We start from the raw sequence: 22,962 nt of genomic DNA on the forward strand, positions 1-22,962 counted from the left end.
GGAATAGATCACATATACTACTATATAGTTAAGATATTACCAGATAGGTGGCGCTAAAAGCAGATTAAATGTTTTACCATTTCACTTTGCCCCATATTCCCCTAGAGTACGTTCAATAGAGTGTTTCTAACGAATAATTGTTATTTTAAATGAATAATATTTTGTTCTGAACAAATAAGCGGTATTTTTACTTATGCTGTCTTCTTTATTGTTTACTTCAGAGAAAGAATCCCAGAGAGGGTTGTTCATGTCAAAGGAAACGGGGCCTTCGGATACTTCGAAGTCACAGACGATGTTACGCAGTACACCAAAGCAAAGTTATTTTCTGAAGTTGGGAAGCGAACCCCGATTGCTGTTCGATTTTCTCTAGCCGGTAAGTTCCATTCAAACTCTTCGAATAATGTGCATGATCTAACTTAAAAAGGTGTTGCAGCCATTGAATCGGCTATTTCACTCGAATGTATAATATTAGCGCAAAACATTTTTAGAAATATTTCAGGAGTTCAGTAACTATGCATGTAGGGTACGTTCGGAAACCAGAAACGGTCGCACCAGTGCCACTTCAAGCGTTCGTAAACGCTAGCGGTAGCTCAAACAACTGTTCTTTTGCGTCACCAACCAGCGTGTAAATGCTTGCGTTTTTACGCTGTCTTTGACTGGAGTGTCGTCTGCCGCTGAACTATAAATAACCACAAACGTTCGGAAACAAAAGTCTGAATTAAATTTTTAGAAAAGCCGCCAAGTTTAACGAGTTTTGATGAGTAATGGAATATAGCTTTCTTGCGCTTCGCAGATAGATGTCCTGCCACATGCTGACGGTGAAATCTGGTAACTTTAATTTCTCACCGAGTCTTAAAATTTGGCGTTTTTTTTTTTAAATTTTGGCAGACTTTAAGACCTTTTATCTCGATACCGGGGACATGAGAGCAAATAGTGTTTTCGACAAAAAAATGTCTCAATATGCTCTTTCGATTACTTTTTGATTGTTAGAACGAAAAGTTGTCATATTTCATTATTTGTGTGGCTCCGTGGTTAATTTGACAGTCATGAATGTATCGCCACAACATGAAAGAACATACGTCAGAAATTCTTCACATATTTGCACATTCATCTCAAAACTATAGGCAAAAGCACAAAATACAATTCACAGTAAAAAAAGAATAGGATGATTTTTTTTCACGTGTGTATAATTTTAAACACTACGTAAAACACAATTTAGGGTTGATTCATTAGCAAAAACAACGTACGATGAGCTACGTCAACGCATTATACTTGCTGAAAGAACATGCATTATTTTTATTTCCGGTCATTTATTAAACGAAGTTTGAAATTCGTCTATGAAAAAGAATAAGAAATATTGTGTTACGATTCAAACTAATTTACTTTCTAAGTACAGTTGAACTCTGTTAATGCGAAATGTCAAAAATCCACGAATTTGTTCGCATTAAACCTTATTTGTAATAACCGTGAATGAGTGATACTGTGAAAAAACGAAGGAATGCTTACCTATATTTAAAAAATATATGCGCACATTGTAATCTAACTATTAGCACATTCAGAAAAAAAAATCACTTATTTCTTATAAATGAATGTTTTTGGAAAATATTGAAAAAGGAAAATGGTAATCGCCATTGCGGGACAGGTTGTAATCCACAATGGAAGATGAACAGTTTCATCTCCGAGTAAATTGAAATGTCCACGGGTAAACAAATGTTCGGGCTTTATTTTCTATGCAAAATATTTAATATTTTCTCCTCGATACAAAATAGAAAGTCTGCTACCTAACAAAATAATGAATAATTTCTTAAAAAGAAAATTACAGTAATCATACACGAACATTTGAAGTAAAGAGATCAGAAGTTTTTGTTCGTCTTAGCCGAGATTTTCAATTTAATGAGCGTATTATACGTGAAATTTTTAATGTAATTAGATAGCGAACCAAACTTAACGAACAAAATGCTTGTTTTAGCAGTGATTTCGTACTAAACGTGATCGTATTAAGAGAGTTCAACTGTAGATACATTGCATGTGCGACCCCCCCCCCCATTACCCTTGCGTGTGCGAAGAAAGGAATGTTAAGGAAAAGTCTCAAAATTATGTTTGTAAAATTTTGTAAACATGTCTATATTTAATTGGGACTGTACTGATGTAGTTGATCGATAAATCAGCTGTGCCGATTGCCAATCAGTTGATCAATATAATAAAAGTTCTTTTTTTTTTAATATTCATGACATAATATACTGACTCAAACTGTAACAATGAGCTATTTTTTGTCTCATCGAAGCTTTTATTTTCAATAGCTCAAGACAGGGGAGGGCCTGATACAGATAGAGACCTCCGTGGCTTCGCCATCAAGTTCTACACAGAAGAAGGAAACTGGGATTTGGTCGGAATACATGTCCCAGTTTTTCCCATCCGAGATCCAATTGCCTTCCCAAGCTTTGCTCATTCCCTGAAAAGAAATCCGGTGACCAATTTTCAGGTAACATACATACGAAAATACTTTAAGTTTAAAGTTGAATGTGTCATTTGAAAAACATGTCAATTTTTCTCTCTCTACAATTATGTGTTTTGACCTGAAATAACTAAAGATATAGAGTGCATCCTTTATTTTATGCAAGGTTGAAACCAGTTTTTAAGTTGAAAGAGGAGACTGTGGTTAAGTAACGATATAGCTAGGATGCCAAGAGTTGGCCCTTGACTCCGCCTAATTTCAGAAGCGTCCATCTTCATGAAGGGGATATACGCAGAGGAAAATTAACTAACGGAATTTGCAATATGGCATTGGTTCTAGAGCTTGAAACGTCACCTTGTAATTTAAGAAATCAGCCAAAGAGGCACAACATTTCAATTTTGTACTATCAAGGCAGATGTTTCACTGAACAGATCATATTCCAAGTTCGTGGGTGGACCTTGGTTTTACTTCTGTCAGCAGCCATTGGTTAGAGCCAACAACGCCTCTTATAATTAATTTGAACTGAAAATTGCCAAGAGTAGGGTTGCAATAAAGAGTGAAAAGTTTCTTTTTTGCCCAATCACTGCAGTTATTGATGCAATTTAAACCTTTCAGGTCTAAATATTCACATAGCGAAAATATATTAGGGGAACATTTTTTTTTCATATCGCCAAAATGTGGCTAAACTTTAAAATATGGCACGCATTCTTTCTTCCTTCTCCAGCTATTTTAAGCAATGAATTCGTTTTCTCAACTGATTGACAAGGGTCATCCTTTTTAATAGCAATTAGTTCGCTAGTAAAGTTTAAGGCGATTTGGCCATCGGGTATTTTAAGCTTGACGTTATTTCTTGAGGGATAAATGATGGAGATGCCTCCGTCTCCTCTATTACCGTCAATGTTAAAGGAACCATCTGCGTAGATTAATACACTGTTTTCTTTAGACATTGCATGACACGGGGTTTATAAGGTTCGAAGTTCATGTCCTAAATACACATTTTAGACTATGTTTAATTATGTTACAGGGAGGGTCAAGACTTGACTGCCTTCAGGTTTCAAAAACTCAATATTGGGCTAAAAGATGAGATGTGAAGGGATGGGGTCGGCGTTATTCCTTGGAAATGTTTCGAGACTCAAGGTCTAAAACTGCACTTTTAGGCTGTTTGGTGACGTTAAGGGATAGGAAAGTTCGTTTGCTCTTCACGAAAAATGTGATATTACTGAGGGTTAAACAAAGCAATTTTAAGCTGTTATCGGTGGGGTCGGAATTTTCCGGCCTCAAAACACATCTTGAAGCAACGTTAGACAGCGAAGGGGGGGGGGGGGGTTGAAAATAGAGGCCCTAAAAACGCTGTTTTAAGGCTATGTTAAGCCAAGTTAATGGAAAAAGGGATGGTAAGTGGCTGTCCTCTGGAACTTTTTTAAAATTAAAGTCCTGAAAATGCATTTTAATATTTGTGACAGTAGGAAGGAGCGCAAAAGTCGGGGAAATTCTCTTAATTTAAAGTTATGACCAATCAAAGCAGTTGTTGAAACAGATAATTCTATCTTGAAAACGAGCAAGAAATCGCCCTCCATTTCAAACCACTCTCTTCTTACTCTACTCTTGTTGTCACTTTCCTTTAAAAAAATTTTTTTTTTGAAAATAAGGTGGTTTCCAAGGAATTTTCTTAAAATCAAGTGGTATTCATCATTTTACGAAAAGGAATGAAATGTATTATTTCCTCCGTAATAGTTAAACTTAACAGAAAAAAAAAAATAATAAACTTGCTCCCTTGACATTACACAACCACCTCTCTCAATTTGTAGCTTCAGACGAAGGAAGAGAGAAAAAAAAACTATGGTGCTGTGATGTCCACAAAAAAAAAAAAAAAAAAAAAAAAAAAAAAAAAAAAAACCCCCACATGTTTTGTATTAGAGTAATTTTATTATCATAATCTAACCAAAAACTCACAATTCGAAGACTTTTTTTTTTCTTTTGCCTCCTGTTTAAAAGCATGGTTTCCTTCTTGGGAAAATGCATTGAATTTTTTCGCATCAAAAGTGAAATTGCCCTCACCCCCCAAAAAGTGCCGCCCGCCCCTCCGCCACACCCTAACTACGCCACTGATCCAGACCCATTACCTGTTTATGGAAGCCGTCGGAAATAATGTTCTGTCCCGGACACAAATTTATGAATGACGGTGTTCAAAGACGGCGGGAGGACGCCGAAGACGAACAACGCGCAGTGAAGCCTTCGACTTCGAAAACTGGCGAAAAAGTCGACAGGCTTTATTGAATTCTTCAACATCGACCGTCGGGCAAGAATACGGGATATGAGTGACGAGTTAAATCGAACTTACTACGGCGTTCAAAAAATTGTGACTGAAAAATTGAGCATACGAAGGTGTGCACGAAACTGGTTCTCAAGGTTTTGACCTCCGAGCAAAAGGAAACACGTGTGCAAAAGGGTCGTAAAGTGCTGGAATCCCAGACATGTCTCTCCCGGACTTCTTTTTGTTCCCACTCATCAAAAGAAACTTGTAGGGAAGGCGTGTCTAGTCGATATCGGACATTCAAAAAGTGTAACCAACAATCTAAATGCCATCCAGGAAGACGCGTTTAAAAAATGCTTTGAACAGTGGAAGGACCGCCACCGCCGGTGTATCTAAGCCCAAGGGATGTATTTCGAAGATTATTAAATGCATTTGTCAAAAAGTTCAATAAAATTGTTGTTCCAGCAAAAGTTCGGTTACTTTTCAATCGTTCCCTGTATATAAAGCAAACTCCAGTCCAATTCCGGGGTAAACTCGGAAACTATCTGACCGATATCATTGAAATTTTTAATTTGTCTAGGTTAGTGCTGGGAAAGTTTATAGACCATTTCAAAAAAAAAAAAATCGATGACTAGTTCTTTTTTTTAAATTTGAAATTTACGTTTTGAACCAAAACATCTTTCTGCGGGAAATAATCCCCATATCGGAAAGATTTTGGTTTCATTCGAAAGAGTAGAGGGCGGGGGGGGGGGGGGATTTAGAACATTTTCCACCTCCGGAAAAAGTAAGTGATTAATTAATGAGGGAAAAGTTAAAGTCATTTTAAGTAACGAAAAACCATTTTCCTTTATTTACTCGGGGCCCTTGCCCCGGGTAGCAACTTCTGGAGTTAGCAAATTCATGTTATTTCTGTGAACTTTTTTTTTTTTTTTGAAACTTGATATTAAACTTTGAAGGAAGATGAGTAAAGGTGACAGTTGAAACTTTGTCCTGGCTCGGAAAAAGCACAGGTCCGACTCTGTACTAAGTAAATCATTTGAAAACTATTATCATTTTATCATTTAATACATCATTTTATCTGTAAAAAAGTAATTTATATTTATTTTTTTCCTAGGATTTAAATATGGCTTGGGACATTTTCTCATTGCAGCCTGAAGGTTTGAATTTGTTAATGTATTTCTTTTCTGATCAAGGGATCCCCGAGTCATATAGGAACATGGATGGCTTTGGCGTCAATACCTTCAAGTTAGTCAACGAATCAGGAAAAATTTTTTACTGCAAATTTTCTTATTTGGTAAGTTCCATCCCGTTTCAATCAACAATTGAGGCAGTGAGAAGCAAAGAGATGTAAGTGCCAAAACTAAAAATTTCGCGATGATTAGTGCAAATGTTAGGAGAACCTCTCCTCTGTTTTAGGGCAAGAGTTAGTTCTAGCAGTCTTGTAGGTATACAGCATAATTAAAGGAAAAAAAAAAACAATGGCAGTCTAGGGTAATAGCACAAGTCACAGATATGCTTCCGACATCGCTTTCAGGTTAACTAAATTTTCTGAGCCTTTTAATGTATTTAGACTTTTAAAACTATTTTTCTCTCATGCAACTACATCTCATCTAACGTTTGGCTACTTCTGGATCCTCTGAATCTTTCTCAATTACAAAAAAAGTTCCGACCCCTCAGTAACAGACACCGAAAAATCTGATGATACCCAACAACAGACAGGATGAGGAAAGGACGAGTAATGGACAAAATTCCCTTTTTCTCTTCAAAATGTGCGAAAGTTCTTTATTTTTAGAACTAAAGCGTCATTAAATTCAAATGAAGATAAAACACCAGCTGACCTTGTGGTAGCTGTTCATAACTTTCCACCACTGCCTTTTGAATACCAACTGGCTCATAAAATTCATTCTGACAACACTAGATGTCCGCACCGTATTCATGGGCCACAGCAACATCCGTTTTACCCGCTTAAAAGGCTTATAGTTTAAATCCAAACTTATGACTGTCTGTTAATGGATCATTGTCTGTTACTGGACCTTTGTCTGTTACTGGTGACCTTACCTTATTTAGGGTCTGAACTTTAAACGGATTTTACTAAAAACTTTAAAAAAGCCTACATACCTACCTTTGTTTCTCACTGTACTTGACCATCCATTTGTATATTAATTCTATTCGAAATTTACATGCAGACTGACCAAGGCAAGAAGAATATGTTCACGGAGAAAGCTGTTCTGACAGGAGCCGTAATGCCAGATAACCATGGCAAAGATTTGTACAATGCAATTGAGAACGGGAAGTTTCCCTCCTGGACTTTCTATATTCAAGTGATGACACCTGAAGAAGCAAAAAATAACAGCTTTAATCCATTCGATCCTACTAAGGTGAGTCCTACCATAGGCTTTGTTTTATTCAAAATTGAGTGGAACAACAGCAGTGCAATCTTGCTTAGGTCAAATACAAAGATGAAACATTATACTCGTACTGCTCTTAGAAATTCCAAACAAAATTGACCTAACCCTTAACTGGCAGGGTGGATAAACGTTTTCATCTTATCTATCTTAAATAAAGATACTAAAGGTACTTTTTAATTTAAACTTCAATGTTCAGTAACAATTTTTGTTCAATTTTTATGAGGTTTTGAAACATTTTTTTTTTTTCAAGAGAGACCAACATATAAATTCCACTGAACAATACCATCTTCCCCTATGTAACGTTTTACTACTTATAGTTGTACGTTTGAACTTCTGATTTGATGACGGTATAAGAAATTTTCATTGGAAATTGTAATCACTTAAATTGGAAAAAGAAATATGCAGGGACACCACGGGAATGCAAGGAATACGAGCCAACTGAACTGCTGCTGCAAGAACAATGCTCTAAGTCATATCATTCCGCAGTGATTAAAATTTGGGTCCAACTGCATTGCATAGATTAGGCAAATTAAAGTGGCACAACAAAATTATTGGAATATTGCTTTTAATTTCAATTTTGAAAGCAATAAGGGAAGGCTTGAGGAGTTAAGACAATAAAGGAATTCATGTGGATGATGCACAGCATTGTTGGAAAAAACTATATCCCTCTCGCACATCCACGTGTAATTTTTTTAACAAAGATTCTTGGTTTTAGGATAGACATCGAGGGTCAAATAATTTAGAGAGAATTTCCCAACTTACTGGTAATGTTACTTACTGGTAATAAAACACTCAAAATATTCTTACCACCATCTTCTAAACGGGCTATTATAGTTGTTCTTAAGACACAGAGATTGTACAGAGCTTTTAAAAGAAGATGTAAAGAACCGAACCGTTTGAATTTTCACTTCAGGATCCGAAAATGGCATGAAATGGCTTTTCTACCCAAAATAATTATCCGATTGTCCTGATTTCAGTCTCATTCGAAAGCTCAAGGATAAATACCCCTGAAAGAGATTCACTTCCTTCGGAATTTCAAAAAAAAAAAAAAAAACAAGGCTGTAAAATCACACCGCCTTCGACAGTGTACACCAACGTGCCGCACGCGTGTTGCATGAGCCCCGAAAGGTCTATTGAATATTAAAAAAAAGGAGTGGTGGTTCGGTAAGCCTAGAGCTCACGGAATCACCAACCGTTATTGCTGAAATAGATGCCGTTTTGGGAGTTATTTAAGATATTTTTTGTCATTTTAGCTTTGGCCTGAAAGTCAGTATCCAAAGATAAAAGTTGGAAAACTGGTTCTCAACAAAAACCCCTCTAATTATTTCGCCGAAGTCGAACAGTTGGCATTCAATCCAGGAAATTTCGTTCCAGGCATCGAAGCAAGCCCTGACAAAATTCTGCAGGTAAAAAAATATTTTAGTTTTTGAATGAATAGAAAGAAACACATTTTTGCAGTTACATTGTTAATATTTTGATGCTCGCAAGAACTGTCCGGTATAGGCCCTAATCACTCGAACATTTCGTCCAACGAATTCTAGGGACGTCTTTTCGCCTACGCGGACACACAACGGTACAGGCTCGGTACCAACTTCGAACAACTTCCAGTCAACTGTCCTTTCAGATCCCGTCCGAGGAACTATCAACGAGATGGAATGGCCACTGTCACGGATAATCAAGGTACCATGCTTCTAAAGCTTGATTACGGAGGGATAGCAGAACTGGCAGCGGAAACGGAACACTTCAGTTTGTGATAGGTAGAATCAGCGAGAACGCACGATTTTACTACTTCCGCGTTCTCGCTCATACTACCTATTACAAAATTAAGCGGCCCGTTTTCGCTTCCAGTGCATCCAAGGGCACCCATATACGGGGGCAAAGGGAGAGGGACTTGAGCTCCCCTTAGAAATTGGAGCTTCCTTGCTTTTAGTACTTTTTGCTTCGCAAAAATGTAAAAATATTCTTTCTCCAGCCATTAATGAATAAGTTATTAAAAATGTCAAATTTTAATGATTCTAATCTGTAATGAAATAAGTTTTCACGGGGAAAATATCATGCTAAACCATGGTTAAAATATCTGAACCCCCCCTTACAATTTTGCATTTGGGCGCCCATGAGTAAGTACATCCGCCATCTCCACGTAGTCAATATTTACTCTGTCTTTAGAAGTTGCATACACAGTCATTTAATGTTAAATTTGAGTTACGTGGGTTAAATTTGCACCACCTCATATTTCCTTTTAGCATGTTTGACTTCAAAAGAGACCATAGAAAACTCGAAGTTGCACTCTGCTGACAAAGTTACAGTCATAGAGTTAATACATACATATACCCCAAAGACCCCCGTTACCTGTCACGGTTTGGACTTAAAACGGTTTTATGTGTCCCCGAAGAGAGTTTTGTTTAAAATTTTGAATGTTACAAAATATACAATAAGAAGTACAATACAATAGATTAAATGTGTAGGATGATTACAATTATAAAGCTGTTTGATAAATGATATAAAACTAAAAATCAGCACCAAATGGAAGTAATTGAGTTAAACCAAACAAATACATTTTGACTATGGACAGAGGGGGCTATATATAGTGGAGATACACAGAGTTGATATAAACACTAGAGTTCGTGCGCCTTTATCCGCAAAGCTGAAATAGTGGCTGCCAACGTGAGAAGAAAGTAGTGGTAAATTAAGGAAGCAAGGGAGGGGGGGGGGATACCCCTGGAACCTTTCTCGCCACATTATGGTGAAGTTAAATTACTTGTTTAGTTTGCGCGATTTGCTGAAAGTTTGACCGTTCCGTTGACCAAACGTTAGGGACCGAAACCGCTTTTGTTCGAATGGCCAAAAAAGAACCCTAGCACGTGATCTAGGTTTATTGTTACTCTATGGCTATAGTATTAGTTTTCTACTTTTTACTTCGCAAAATAAACTATGTACACAACTCACTAGTCTAGTTTGTACAGCTCTTAAGTATTGTATAATCTGCTAATTCTGAAGTCACCTTTAAATCATTTGGGATTTATTATTATTCAAGTCTGAAGGGCCTATAACATTTCAGCCCCGGGTTTGATATACGTTGCCGCTATTTTACAGTTTTTGAATACGTCCTTGGTTTATTTTTTGTTAGTATTTTGTAGCTCGCAATGTTTCTGTTTCAAACGTTATTTTAAATACAGCCAATTGCCCATACTTGAGACAGTTTTGAAGTTTTACCTTTAGTTGCATTGCATGTTTTACACTTGAACAAATTATTCTAGTTTAAGGAAAAGCCATAGTACTTGACTTGAGCACGACATTCGGATTTGTAAGCACGGTAAACTCCCGGTTATCGGCGGTCGGATTATCCGCGGGTCTTTTTACAATTTTATTTATTTTTTTTAACCTATGATTGTGTTATTGTTCGTCTTTAGATTATACATATATAGTTTTCATGTTCAATATTACTAAATGCAATGTAGCAATGTTTTTAGTTATATTTTAAATTGCATGTGAGAGTGTTGTTAATATCTTTTAGCTATTGTATACACTATCGTTTTTTACCTATTATTCGGATTATCCGCGGTTTTTGCTTATCCTTTTGCTTATCCGCGGTAACTATGCCACGGGATTCATATTTTTTTAATACAATTCCTCGTAGACATTTTTTCTGTCTCTATACCCAAACTTGGGACAATGTTCCCCGGCAAGGCCGTATCCAGAATTTTTTTCCGGGAGGTGCAAGGTTTCGCTAATTGCCCTAACACACACGCACACACACACACACACATATATATATACAGTCGAGCCCGCTTAATGGAATAGGCAATTGGCCAGGAAAAATTATTCTAATAAACGGGATATTCCATTATCCGGGAAAAACATAACACTCATCAACGGTGTAGTACACTGGAGTTTTATTACATTAAGCGGGATATTCTATTATCCGATATTCCATTAAGCGGGCTCGAATGTATATATAGGCACACATACACGTATTAAAAGTTTTAAACTCACAGAGCCGAATTTAGAACGGGGGACTGAGCTATTGCTGGTACATTTTTCCTTTTTGCGGTCCGGACATGTTTGGCGCAGGTGAAACAGACAATTTTCCTCCATATGTGTCGTTTCTAACTGATACAGTTCTCATGTTTTTGTCTTGTGTGTTTTAATGCTCCCGCTATTTTTACTTTAATTTTATTTTTTTATCCACTTTGTAGTGGGAAGGATAACAGCAGAGTGGTCCTTTAAGTGGAATGTAGAATATCTATATTTTCAGGGGGTCCGGAGGTTTTTCCTCCGGGAAAATGTTTGAAAAACAGATATGAAAATCTGTATTTTGAGGCCTTATATTTTGGTAATTGAGACTAAAAAATATAAAGAAAAATTGGCAAAAAAAAACCCTTTTAAAAGTCATGCATAATTTGCAAGTCAAGATCAATCAAAATACAAATAGCTTGTTCGACAAATCGTTGACATTTAATCGACGGAAAGGAAAAATGGGGGAGGAGAAAAGAAAAGCATATCGTCACTTGCTCACTTTTCTTGCTCACAGCGCGTCAATCGGCTTTTAGTGCAGTTTGTTCTTGATTATTTCACCAACATTCCCCTTTCCCCATCCCATCAAGTGCCCTATAGTAAAATAATTTCAGAGTAATATTCTGGCAATTTTGGTCATGAAACATATGAGTCACAAAAATTTTTCTTGAGAAATACTTGTTAAAAACGCAAGAATAATGATTTTCGCCTTTTTTACACAGGATGTATCATTTAAGAAGCTGAATTTGGCACATCTTGGTAACCAGGTAGTAGTCCAATCGGAAACTAAGGGCCCGACCCTTGGGGAGTCTCCGGCTTGAAATCGGTGTAGTGTACGTTTTATAAGAGTTTTGGGGGTTGGAGGGCAAGTCTACTAAGCTCACAAGGGGCCTGCCTTGGCCCTGGATGGACCTGAATTGAATTGGGAAAGAGAGCAGGAAGTCCTACTAAGTGTCCTAATTTCAAGTATGTTTTGCAGCAAAGGAGAACTAGAATTGCTTTTTCTGTATTTCTTCAAATTTTCACTCGTTTAATAGTTACGAAATTAAGAATAAAAAAAGTTTTTTTTTTCCTTTTCTGACAATAGAAAGTAAAAAAACCTTCCTGTTCTATGTTACAAAACATTTCGGGTTTCGGAGAGGGGGCGGGCCCGTCGCCCCGCCCCCCTGGATACGGCCCTGCCTGGATACGGTAATGCCTCCTGCACGTTTGATGCACTTTATCTTATAGCTCATCGAGGATTTGAATTTTGTACGCGTTTGTCTCAAACGATTTTGTTACTTATGCGGCTTTACTCATTTACTTATGTTATTTCTTTATTCATTTATCAGATGGTGCTCCAAATTACTATCCTAACAGCTTTGGAGGCCCCGAGGGAGACCCGAAAGCAGAAGAAAGCATTTTCGATGTCCACGGAGAAGTTGCTCGATATGACTTTTCTGATGACGATAACTTTTCTCAAGCACGTGAATTTTACAGACAGGTAATTGGATTTTATTCTTTTAACTAGTGGTACCCGCACGGCTTTGCCCGTCGTTGAAAATTAAAAGGTCATTCGGTTCTCCTGTATATTTACATATAATGGATGACGAATTTCTCGCCAATTGGCTATGTTCATTCGCTCTCCCATTCCACGTCATGATAATTTCGTAATTTACTCGTCCATCTTATGATAATTTTGCTCTGGAAAATGTTCTTAAAATTGAAATAGAAAAAGAACAAAATCGAATTTTCCAAAAATCGCTTCGAGGTGCACACCCTCATGCTACAAACTAACTTTGTGCCAAATTTCGTGAAAATCGGCCGAACGGTCTAGGCGCTATGCGCGTCTTAGAGATCCAGACATCCTACAGACATCAAGACAGAGACACTTTGAACTTTATTATTATTAAAGATTAATGTAAATCGCTTGTCAAGGTATGACGGGTGAAAATTGTTTCTACCTTTGAATGAAGCAGTTGCTTGTTTGCTGATGTTTTGATAGCTGAAATTTTAACCCTTACTGCAGTGGATTAACCCTAAACTCCAGCAGAAAGCGTTCATAGTTGACCGCTCTTTCGTTTCTGCATTCCCCTGAAATGACAGTCTTACCAGTAAAACAGTTAAACTACCGGATCCAGTTCAGCTTTGTCAAACCATTTCCATGGATGTCAAACATTGGCAAATTTTTTTAATCAAATTATAAATAGCTTACTGGATTTTTGGTGCTTCAACAATGAAGTAATGCCGTCCTGCATGCTATGGAGAGAGTTTCATTGTTGGTGACGTCAGCGTTACTCGATCATTGGCTATTATACATATGAAGATGCTTAGCGGGAAACGATGTACACTAAGTACAGTAGACCCTCATTTTACGCGGGGGCTACGTTCCACGGAAACGCCGCGTAAATCAAAACCGTGTAAATTAAGTCTTCACATGTATTAGTGTTAAAAAATGGGAATAGGTTCCTCAAAAAGGAAAATTTCATTTTAGTAATAGATAAATATATATAATAAGTTTAATGCGTACTTTTTTCAATACATTTGCCCAACGTGTATAAAGAAAACATGAATTAACTTAGTGTTTATATAAAAAAAAGCTGGTTATAATATTCTTTTGGTAGTCAATAATTATTTTTCTCTGTAGTCCTTTGTGGGGTACTAACGCTTTCATGATAACTCGCGTCATTTCCGTGACGGGATCTTCCTTCGCCAACAAATCTGAAAGATCACTTGTCATTGTCAAGGAATGACTCAAAATTTTCAAAGAGAAAGCTTTGATTTTAAGTCATCAATGTCAGTATCCTCGTTGGTTTCGTTCTCCTTTTTCACTTCTAAGAGCTCTTCTTCCAGTGAGCTCTAAATTGTGTGTGTTTAATAACTTTACTTCTGGAAAGAGCTCAAGAACCAATCGCAATAAATGGCCCTAATGGCCTAAACTCGATTATTAGCGCTTCAAGATGCAGTTTATTACGTTTTATTTGCAGTTTTAGAAGTTTGGATTTTGAAAAAATTGAAAATTTTGTCCATTTGCATTGCGATATCGGCGTAAAATCAAAACTCGTGCATGTAAAATAAAATGAAGGTGTCAAATCTTAAACCGCCCCGTGATCCGCATAAAATAAACCCGCGTAAATCGAGGGTCTACTGTATAACAAGTTTGCAGTGATTCTCCTTGTAAGAAATTGATTTTTCATTGAAGAGTCATTGAATCAGGCAATGGTAGTGCAGTTTTTGAGCATCTTTGTACTAAACTAATCAAAAACTTTTTGAACCACAGTTTAAATGCTAATTCAACTCGATTTGTTCAATTCGACCGAATTCGATCTACCAGTAGCGTAGCGAGGAATTTCTTTTCTGGGTGGGGGAAAGAAAATTTTTGACTGCACGATTGGTAGATGCAATTCATTGTATTCGATTCGATGGAATTCTGTTAGAGCTGAATAAGCCTCTAAATCTGATTTCTGGTCTCGAAGATTTCGCGCCAATGGAGTTAAACCAATTCAAACTATCCAGATCGTTTTATCATATAAGCTCAGACCGTCAGACCAGATAAAAAATTGGTATTTTCCCTAATTTGCACTAATTTTGATTTGTTTAATGAGGCGGTAAGATTGAAGCATTTATTAAAACTGTGATTAATGTCTTCCACTGCAGAATGGAACGAGTATTTTACTGCTATCAATTACACCAACTAAACTGGAATCAGTCGAATTACATGAGTGGTTTAGTAAGACATTACAAAACTCAATATTGTCTGAACAACTACTGTAAAAGGTGCCAACTATGGGCCATGTTTCGAAGTTTTCAATGAAAAATCCACGTACATCATGGATTTAGAAATTTGATGACATAGCAATGGTAACTGTGCATCTCGTCTTTCAAATGAAATGTTAAAAAAAAGAAAGAAAAGTTGTATAGAAGAGGAAGGGGAATTCTCCCCCCCCCCCCCGTGGCCAATAGTTGTGCCCCTATGGGTTAAATCTTTGGATCACCACATTTTAATCTAGAAAACACATTGAAAATTTGATCTGGCCTATTGTTGCCTGAGGCTACAAGTTGCCTTCTGCTTGAAGCTGTATAAAAAAATTTTTTAGTCCATCTTTTACCTTTTTTTAAACAATTTTTCAAGGTTTAATCATCATTTGACGTCTTGAGTGATTAATAAAGTTCAACAGTTTAATTGTAGGTCACGTTCTTTACATTATCTGCCTAGGTTTTGACATAGAAACATTTGAAAACTATATAAATATCACAAAAGACTAGGTACCTATACTTAGGTCTGAGGAACTACGTAGGTCTGACAAGTTTTAAACGAGATCAATAAAATTTTAAAAAATGAAATGTGAAATCACATTTCACATTCCATCAAAAAAAAAAAAAAATCTCAAAAATTATCACATTTAAGGAGTTTTTTTTTATTAATCACATTTTAAGGCACATAAAATAATACAAGGCCGCCAACTTAGGCTACCTATGTCTAAGGCTCAACCATTAATCTTCTGTCTTTTCTGACATTATCTACAACAAATAGTACAAAACATGACGAAATCATCCTAAAGAAAATAAACTGAAACTCCAAGCCACAAAAAAACCATGAAAAATAGGTGGCCTATTGTTGTACCTCAACATTCCCATTTTCAATAAATGCTGAGAACTTGTGTAAACTATGAAACATTTTAAATCAAAAAGTGGTTTGTTTAATAACTGAGAAAATAGTCAAGCAAATCTGAACTTACCAGATCTTGAAAAACAGTGTAAGCGGTCTGCACAAAGGAGACTTCTGGTACTTGCACGAGTGATTCGAATCACGCACTAAGAACGACTAAGGTGTACAACAACAATGGCAATCTCTAATAAGGTGTCTTTAATTACCTAAATGGTTATTCTACTTGATGAATTTTTTTCGAACTCGTAAGGTTTGAAAAAGATGCCACTTAAGTTTTATTTTATTTATTTATTTATTGACAACATACATTTCGAGTTCGTGTACTTGGTCACACAGGACCCGTTTATGAACTCACGTCCAATATGACAGATAGCACAATACAGGCACATAGTGTAGGACAGATTAACAGCACAGAGAGGGAAGTTACAACCAGGGACAACGGGTGGGAATCGAACCCACTAGCTCGGGATTACTACAATGACACGCCAACCAACTGCGCTACCGAGGCCCCAAGCGTGGCCCACGTGCCCCAAGATGCCACTAGAGAGCGAAATTATCACCATATCAACAATGATCCATTGTTGCCACCTAGGCACAAAGTTGTACCATTTTACGGTTAACAGTAGATGTATTAATATCATCGATGCTGAAATTCTTAACATCGATGTTTTGCCGTCGATGTCGCACCTACACTGTTAAAAAAATCTTGAAATTTTACGGTAGAAGTTACTGGCACCCATGTTGCCTACGTTTTACCGTAAAATCCTTTTTTACTGTAAAACTTTGCGGTAGAATAAACGAGAGTTAATCAACGCAAAATGCGAGCAGCAGATTCGAACTTGGGACAGTCGCATTGGCAGGCGGCTTTGCTGACCACCATAGCAGTCGGCTGAATTGGAGTGAGAAAAATACGGTGTTATGTGCTTTGCACAGCAAGTCACGTGGTGCATCAGTTGGTGCTGCAACCTTTTACTTTTTTTCGGTACAAATTACTGTAATTTTTTTCTGTGCTGTAAATACTCCCTTTTACCTTTTTCTTTACCATAAAAGTGTCCTGAATTTTTAACAGTGTAGGCTAATCATTTGGATGATCAGAGGGGAGGGGCTGTCAATTGACCCCCGCCACTCGAGATTTTAAAAACATGTTGTAATAATGCATTGTTTTGGTGCTGTTGTTAATAATGCATCATGTGTTTTGGTGCTTTTTTCCTATAAAATGCATTGAAAATATACCCATGCCTCTCTATTCCCCGGGAAGTTTTGACGGGCATGGACGCAACACTATTAAGTGTGGGGATAAAAATTACCCCATTTTTACCCATAGAAATGTACGTGTTGGAAACACCACCATTCTTTTTGAATCATCCTGTATATAAAGTAAGGGAAGTCTTTTGTGGCAGAACCTTGTATTAGAAGAATTTCTGAACAATATTAGTCGAAGAAAGTGAGGGGGATTCACGAAAAAGAAATACTTAAAGCAAAGGGGGAAAAAAACCCTTTTCACTGTTTTTAGTTTTTTTCATTAAAGACTTTTAAATAACTCTGAATATGTTCTATTCTTTCATACTAATAAAGCTCTTCAAACATTCACCCCATAATTTGAATGAAGTAAAGGAAAATGTATAAGCTTTTCATAAAGGTTAACTAGAGAAGTTTGGATAAAAGAAGTATGTTTAATTTAAAATGTTGTGTACTTAAGTTTTAATACATGTATTGATTGAATACTTTGTGGTAAAAAAACAGCAACAGCATCATTAATATAGAAATGAATCACGCTTATACCTAGACAGTGAACGTAATCAAGTGCTTGGAAATACGCAATAAATAAAAACTTACCCTCAAATAATGCAAGAACTAATCTTTAGCATTTCGCATAAAAGTTAACTAACAAATAAATGTTATTTTACAGCTACCCGAAGACGAAAAACTTCGCCTGGTGCAAAACATCTTCCTAAGTATTGCGAATGTTGAGAAATTCATCCAAGAGCGCCAGATTGGAAATTTCAACCAAGTAGATCCAGAGCTTGGAGAAAGAGTTAGAGTTGCATTACTGGCGGCCCCACTAGTGCCGGATCTATCGGTAAGTGAACTGAGCGGTCGCGTGGGGCTCCGTAGCTACGGAGTTCCGAAGTTCAACTGGCGTCTAAAGCGTAATTCACAAAACGTCCGCACGTCACGTTAGTGATGATTTTTCTCCCTAAAACTAGTTTTCGGTCGTCGTTGAAATGACAGCAAGCCGTATTGTACGGAACCCGTCAACGTGACGAGAAGATAGATATTTGACGTCCCTCCAGTTGGGAGGCGCGTTTCATTGGTTTCCACAAGATGAGCGCGCTCTCTCTATTGGGTAAGAGTACTCTCATGTGCTTTACGTGCGTACCGAAATAAATGAATACTTCTCCCCTTTCGGAAAACGTACGTCTGTCCGCTTAACGTGGCGAACGTGACGTGCGGACGATAGTATTTGCATTTCGCTTAATGTGTAAATATGTTGACGCTAAGTTGGCAAACAGAAACTTATTTTCTTTCTTCCTTTCTAATGGAGCTACGTTAGAGGCACTTCCTTTTGCATACATAGAGCGATCCCCCGATTTTGCATCATTTCTATCATGTAGCATCACCATCAGCGGATGACATTACTACCACGAGAATTTTGACTCCCAGTTTCCCCAGATGGAGGCATTTGGGCTCTATTCGATGCGAAACTGCGCTAGTACTTTAATTTTGCTAACAGAAACTAAACGAACGAAATTTTTGCATATTCGTAGTTTCAAATTTTCTACACACATAATAGGGTGGGCCGAAAAAAATTTTTTTTTTTTTGCTAAGCAACTTCTAAGAGCAAAAAAAAAAAAAAAAAAAAAAAAAAAAAAAAAAAATTGCGTATTGCCATCCTAAACATGGGGAAAATAATTAAGAAAAATCAATATTTATGTCTTCAAATCGCGCATTGGCTGCAAAATTTTATAAAAAAAAAGGGGTAAAAATAGTCAATTTAAATTAACCAAAAAATCAGCGTTTTTAGCTCATTTTGCACATTGCAGTATTTCTTCTTTTAGAATCTAATTACAATTTTTGTTACAATAAATGTGCACTATACAACTCTTTGTTGGAAATGTTCACTTGTATTTTATTGGAACCCAGAACCCACCACACGTAGGTGTTTGCACTTTGTGATCCACCCTGCTGTTCCCATAAGATTAGTTATTTACAGAACTTATACTATATTTGTTTAAAAAAATTACATTCACAATAACTGTATTATTTTAAACAAGTTTCTACGTTTGGATCAAGGTTTGAATTTGGACTGGTGACTCAATTTTTACATGGATGATCAACAGCATAAAATTTTTCACATTAATCCATACCTTGTCTCATCCCAAACTACCCAATCTACTGACTCATTAACCAGTTTAATAACTCATTCAACAGCCGTAGTGTATAAGAGGAACATTTACTGAACCACGGGTAAATCTTCAGATATTGTCAATGTAATACAGAAAGGAAAATGCTATATTTATCTTGCCCTCTCAAAATCAACAGCTTTCAGTCATTAGAATTCCTTAATATGTACTGACGGAGTACTGGAGCTGTATATTTTGTAAACAAAGCTACTAAACTCGTAAATTATGTCTTTAAAAATTACGCCTCTATGCTGCCGTGGGCAGGTAAAGAGCAGTAACTGCAAGTTTTTCGTTTTTTTTTTCATTTTTGTCATTTGTTGTACGATAGCTTTATTGTACAAGCTTGCTTATTTGGTTTCCGCTGGAAAAAAAAACCGCGAAAAAAGGTCTAATTCCAGCATTTTGCTATTGTTAGCATAAAATCCGTCACACATTTCTTCAAATATCTCGAAAACTCATTTCTGCAGATACTGCCGTTTACCTGCCCACTGCAATATAGGTCCATAAAATTACAATTTAAAGAAAAGAAGAAATTTCCGTGAACCTGTAGAGTTATTTCAAGTTACAAAATCTACAAGTCAGAGTAGAGCATACAACTCAAAAGATTACCCATCAAGAAACACTTTTATAGTTATAAGAGTCTTCTCTTCTTAAGTCTTCTTATAAGTTATTATAAGAAAGTCTTCTCTTATAAGAGTATTTCTTTCACTAATATTGAGATCTGAACCTTCGAAATGTAACAGTTAACGGATTGATCAACGTCCTGAATTTCTTCCATTTCAGTAATCATGTGAAAAACAAGGACATTTTATCATTTCTAGAAAGAGAAGCTATACGTTTGCTTAAGTATGAATTCTTAAAATTCCCGTATTACACTCGGTTAGTTGGAAAGATTGTGGAACAGGTCAGTGAATTTGCAGAAATTCATTTGAGACATTGTATTAGACTCAAGAGATGGATTTATATGAAAAAGTTTAACTTCAGACCTTGATCAAAACGTAGAAACCTATTTAAAGTAATATAGTTGTTGTGAATGCAACTTATTTATAAATCCTGTAAAAAATTATTCTTCGTGGAGATTACAAGGTGGAACACAAATCGCAACCACCTACTTGTGGTGGGTTCTGGGTTGTTAATACAATAAAATATGATTGCTTTTCTAAAAAAGAGTTGTTTTGTGCACATTTATTGTAAAAAAGAAAGAAAGATAACTGGGATCTAAAACAAATACTGCAATGCACAAAATATGATAAAAACGTCGATTTTTGCTTAATTTCACGAACTTTGCAGCTTAAGGAAATACTAAAAACAGTAAAGATATGTTAATATCTTTAATGATACGAGAAAAGAGTGGTATAAGCAAGTAGTTGAACAGTATTAAAACTAACTAGTAAAATTTTGAACATTGAACATTTGTATTCTTATAAAAATGTTTGAAAAATCACCATTTTTTACGTTTTTCTTTTCTTTTCTTTTCTTTTTTTTTCAAATTTTGCAGCAAATGCGTCATTTGAAGACATAGATATAATTTCTTTTATTACTTTCCATGGGATGACAATAAACAACTTTTTTTTTTTTTTTGTATTAGAAGTTGCTTAAAAAATTTCCTTTTTTCGGTCCGCCCCCGGATTATATCATAATAAGACTTCTAGAAGACGTACGTACTCTGATTTATAACTTTTAATATGCATCACAAGGAATGCACATTTGATGTTTCGACACACCTATTGATTTTTGCCTAATGACTTTTGTTAACATAAGTGTATCAGCTAAGTGTTTAAAAGCATTCTTAGAATCATTGACACGAAACGTATCCGACGAAGGTTGAAATTAATCATCCGCTAAATCCGCAAGTTCGAAACTATTCTGTTTCATTCAATACATGAGTGCCTTCTCTTTAAAATAAGAGAATTAAAATCGTTTGTTGAAATCATACAGAGCTTGATTTTTAGCCCCCGACACGCAAGTATAAGCAACTAAAATTAAAAATTTAAAAAATTCTCGACTAAGTCGCAAATGTAGAATCAAGAGGGAATATTTAAAAGCCGTGTACTATTAAAAATATATTACAAGTATTTTATTTGTTAACTAGTGGTGCACGGCTTTGCCCGTAGTTGAAAATTAAAATTTCATTTGGTTCGCCTGTATATTTACAAATAATGGATGACGGGTTTCTCACCAATTAGCTATGTTCATTTGTTTGCTCATGTTACGGTTCCACGTCATGATAATTTTTTAATTTATTTGTTCACGTTGTGATTTGTTTGGTAAAAATTTCTTAAAAGTGGAATAGAAAAAGAAAAAAAATCGAATTTTCGAGACATCGCTTCGAGGTGCACAGCACACCCCCATGCTATTAACTAATTCTGTGCCAAATTTCATGAAAATTGGCCGACCGGTCTAGGCGCTGTACGCGTCACAGAGATCCAAACATGCTACAGACATCCTCCAGACATAGAGACTTTGAGCTTTATTATTAGTAAAGATTCGAGTGAAATAGCCGATTCAATGTCTGTAACACCTTTTTAAGTTAGATCATGCACATTATTCGAAGAGTTTGAATGGAACTTACTGGCCAGAGAAATTGAACGTTTTCTATACAACTTGCCTTAGATGCATATGTGCAGAGCCGTTGCGAGATGAAATTGATGGCCTCTAAATTATTAGAAACGTATCTCAAACATAGGGAAAATTATGGTTTTCAGTTTTTTTAAGAGAAAGTCATTATTAGCTTATAGTTTTGACAATATGGACACAATCCTGAGTATAATATTCGCTCTATGATGTGGGATGGGGTAAGGGGGTCCGGGGTCACCTCCGGAAAATTTTCAAATTTGTAGTCTTAAAAATGCATTTCAGCTTTATATTTTCATAAACTTGCAACTCCACTTTGGAGGTCACCCCAGAAGATTGACACCCGAAGCGGTCCCCCCCGCCTCCCCCCTTGTAGTGACATCACTGCTAAGAAGCAGGCTTCCTGTAAGATTCGAAAACGTTTTTCTTTGCCGTTGTGCCTAACATAAAGTTTGTCCCTTACTGCATTGCTTCATTTTATGCAGACGTTGATTCAGAGGGCTATCGTGGGGGTCATCATGACACCCCCCCCCGATAATGAGCTTTCCAAAATCAGAAGCTGGATCCGTCCTTGATTCCATATGACATCCCGTGCCAAGGCGATCACTTCTTAATATGTGATGTAATATGAAGCCTGAAGCCGAACGTTTTGCTAATTTACTAATTTGAAAGTCGAAAAGTATAATTTTGAGCAGCTTTTACATGTCATCATCCAAATATCCAAAGCTGAAAAGATTTGGTGATGAACAAAGAATTTCTTTTCTTTTATTTTAAGAATGAATTTATTTATGTTCTTCATATACAATTTTAACAGACTTGTATGATAGTATTCTTTTTGGTTATTCTACTTATTAATTATTACAAACATTAAATATTGTTTTTCCAGTATACTAAGAATGCTTAAATTTTTTTTTATTTATTTTTTTTTTCAGCAAGTATAAGAAGACCAATTAAAGGAAAGTTCTTGACCAAATATTATACTTCATCGCAATGAATTGGGGATAAAAAATAAAATCATTTCTTGAAAATTTTTGTGTCTTTTATTTTTCCTAGTTAGACAGTAATAAGAGAATTGTTTATGGATATGTGTTATGCTAGAAATTTCATTTGTGTAAAATGTGAATAGTGTAGCTACAAAAGTAGGTATCTCCATTTTCAATTTGGTCGCAAATGCATTTTTTTTCAATATTTTTCATTTAAATACT

At 36.2% G+C, this 22,962-nt stretch overlaps 1 protein-coding gene across 1 annotated transcript in view; it reads left to right on the top strand.

Moving 5' to 3' along the window:
* Window positions 1-22,758, top strand: part of LOC129226772 (catalase-like) — a 44,656-nt gene extending 21,898 nt beyond the window's left edge. Inside the window, exons 3-11 of the mRNA XM_054861401.1 lie at window positions 222-373; window positions 2,301-2,482; window positions 5,824-6,003; window positions 6,896-7,087; window positions 8,371-8,523; window positions 8,659-8,797; window positions 12,463-12,614; window positions 17,689-17,859; window positions 22,690-22,758. Of these exons, the coding sequence (XP_054717376.1) occupies window positions 222-373; window positions 2,301-2,482; window positions 5,824-6,003; window positions 6,896-7,087; window positions 8,371-8,523; window positions 8,659-8,797; window positions 12,463-12,614; window positions 17,689-17,859; window positions 22,690-22,698 (1,330 nt within the window). The 3' untranslated portion in view covers window positions 22,699-22,758. The remainder of the gene's footprint in view (window positions 1-221; window positions 374-2,300; window positions 2,483-5,823; window positions 6,004-6,895; window positions 7,088-8,370; window positions 8,524-8,658; window positions 8,798-12,462; window positions 12,615-17,688; window positions 17,860-22,689) is intronic.
* Window positions 22,759-22,962: the final 204 nt, after the last annotated feature.

The sequence above is a fragment of the Uloborus diversus genome, chromosome 7 (genome assembly GCF_026930045.1).
Source record: "Uloborus diversus isolate 005 chromosome 7, Udiv.v.3.1, whole genome shotgun sequence".
NCBI classification, from domain to species: Eukaryota; Metazoa; Arthropoda; class Arachnida; order Araneae; family Uloboridae; genus Uloborus; species Uloborus diversus.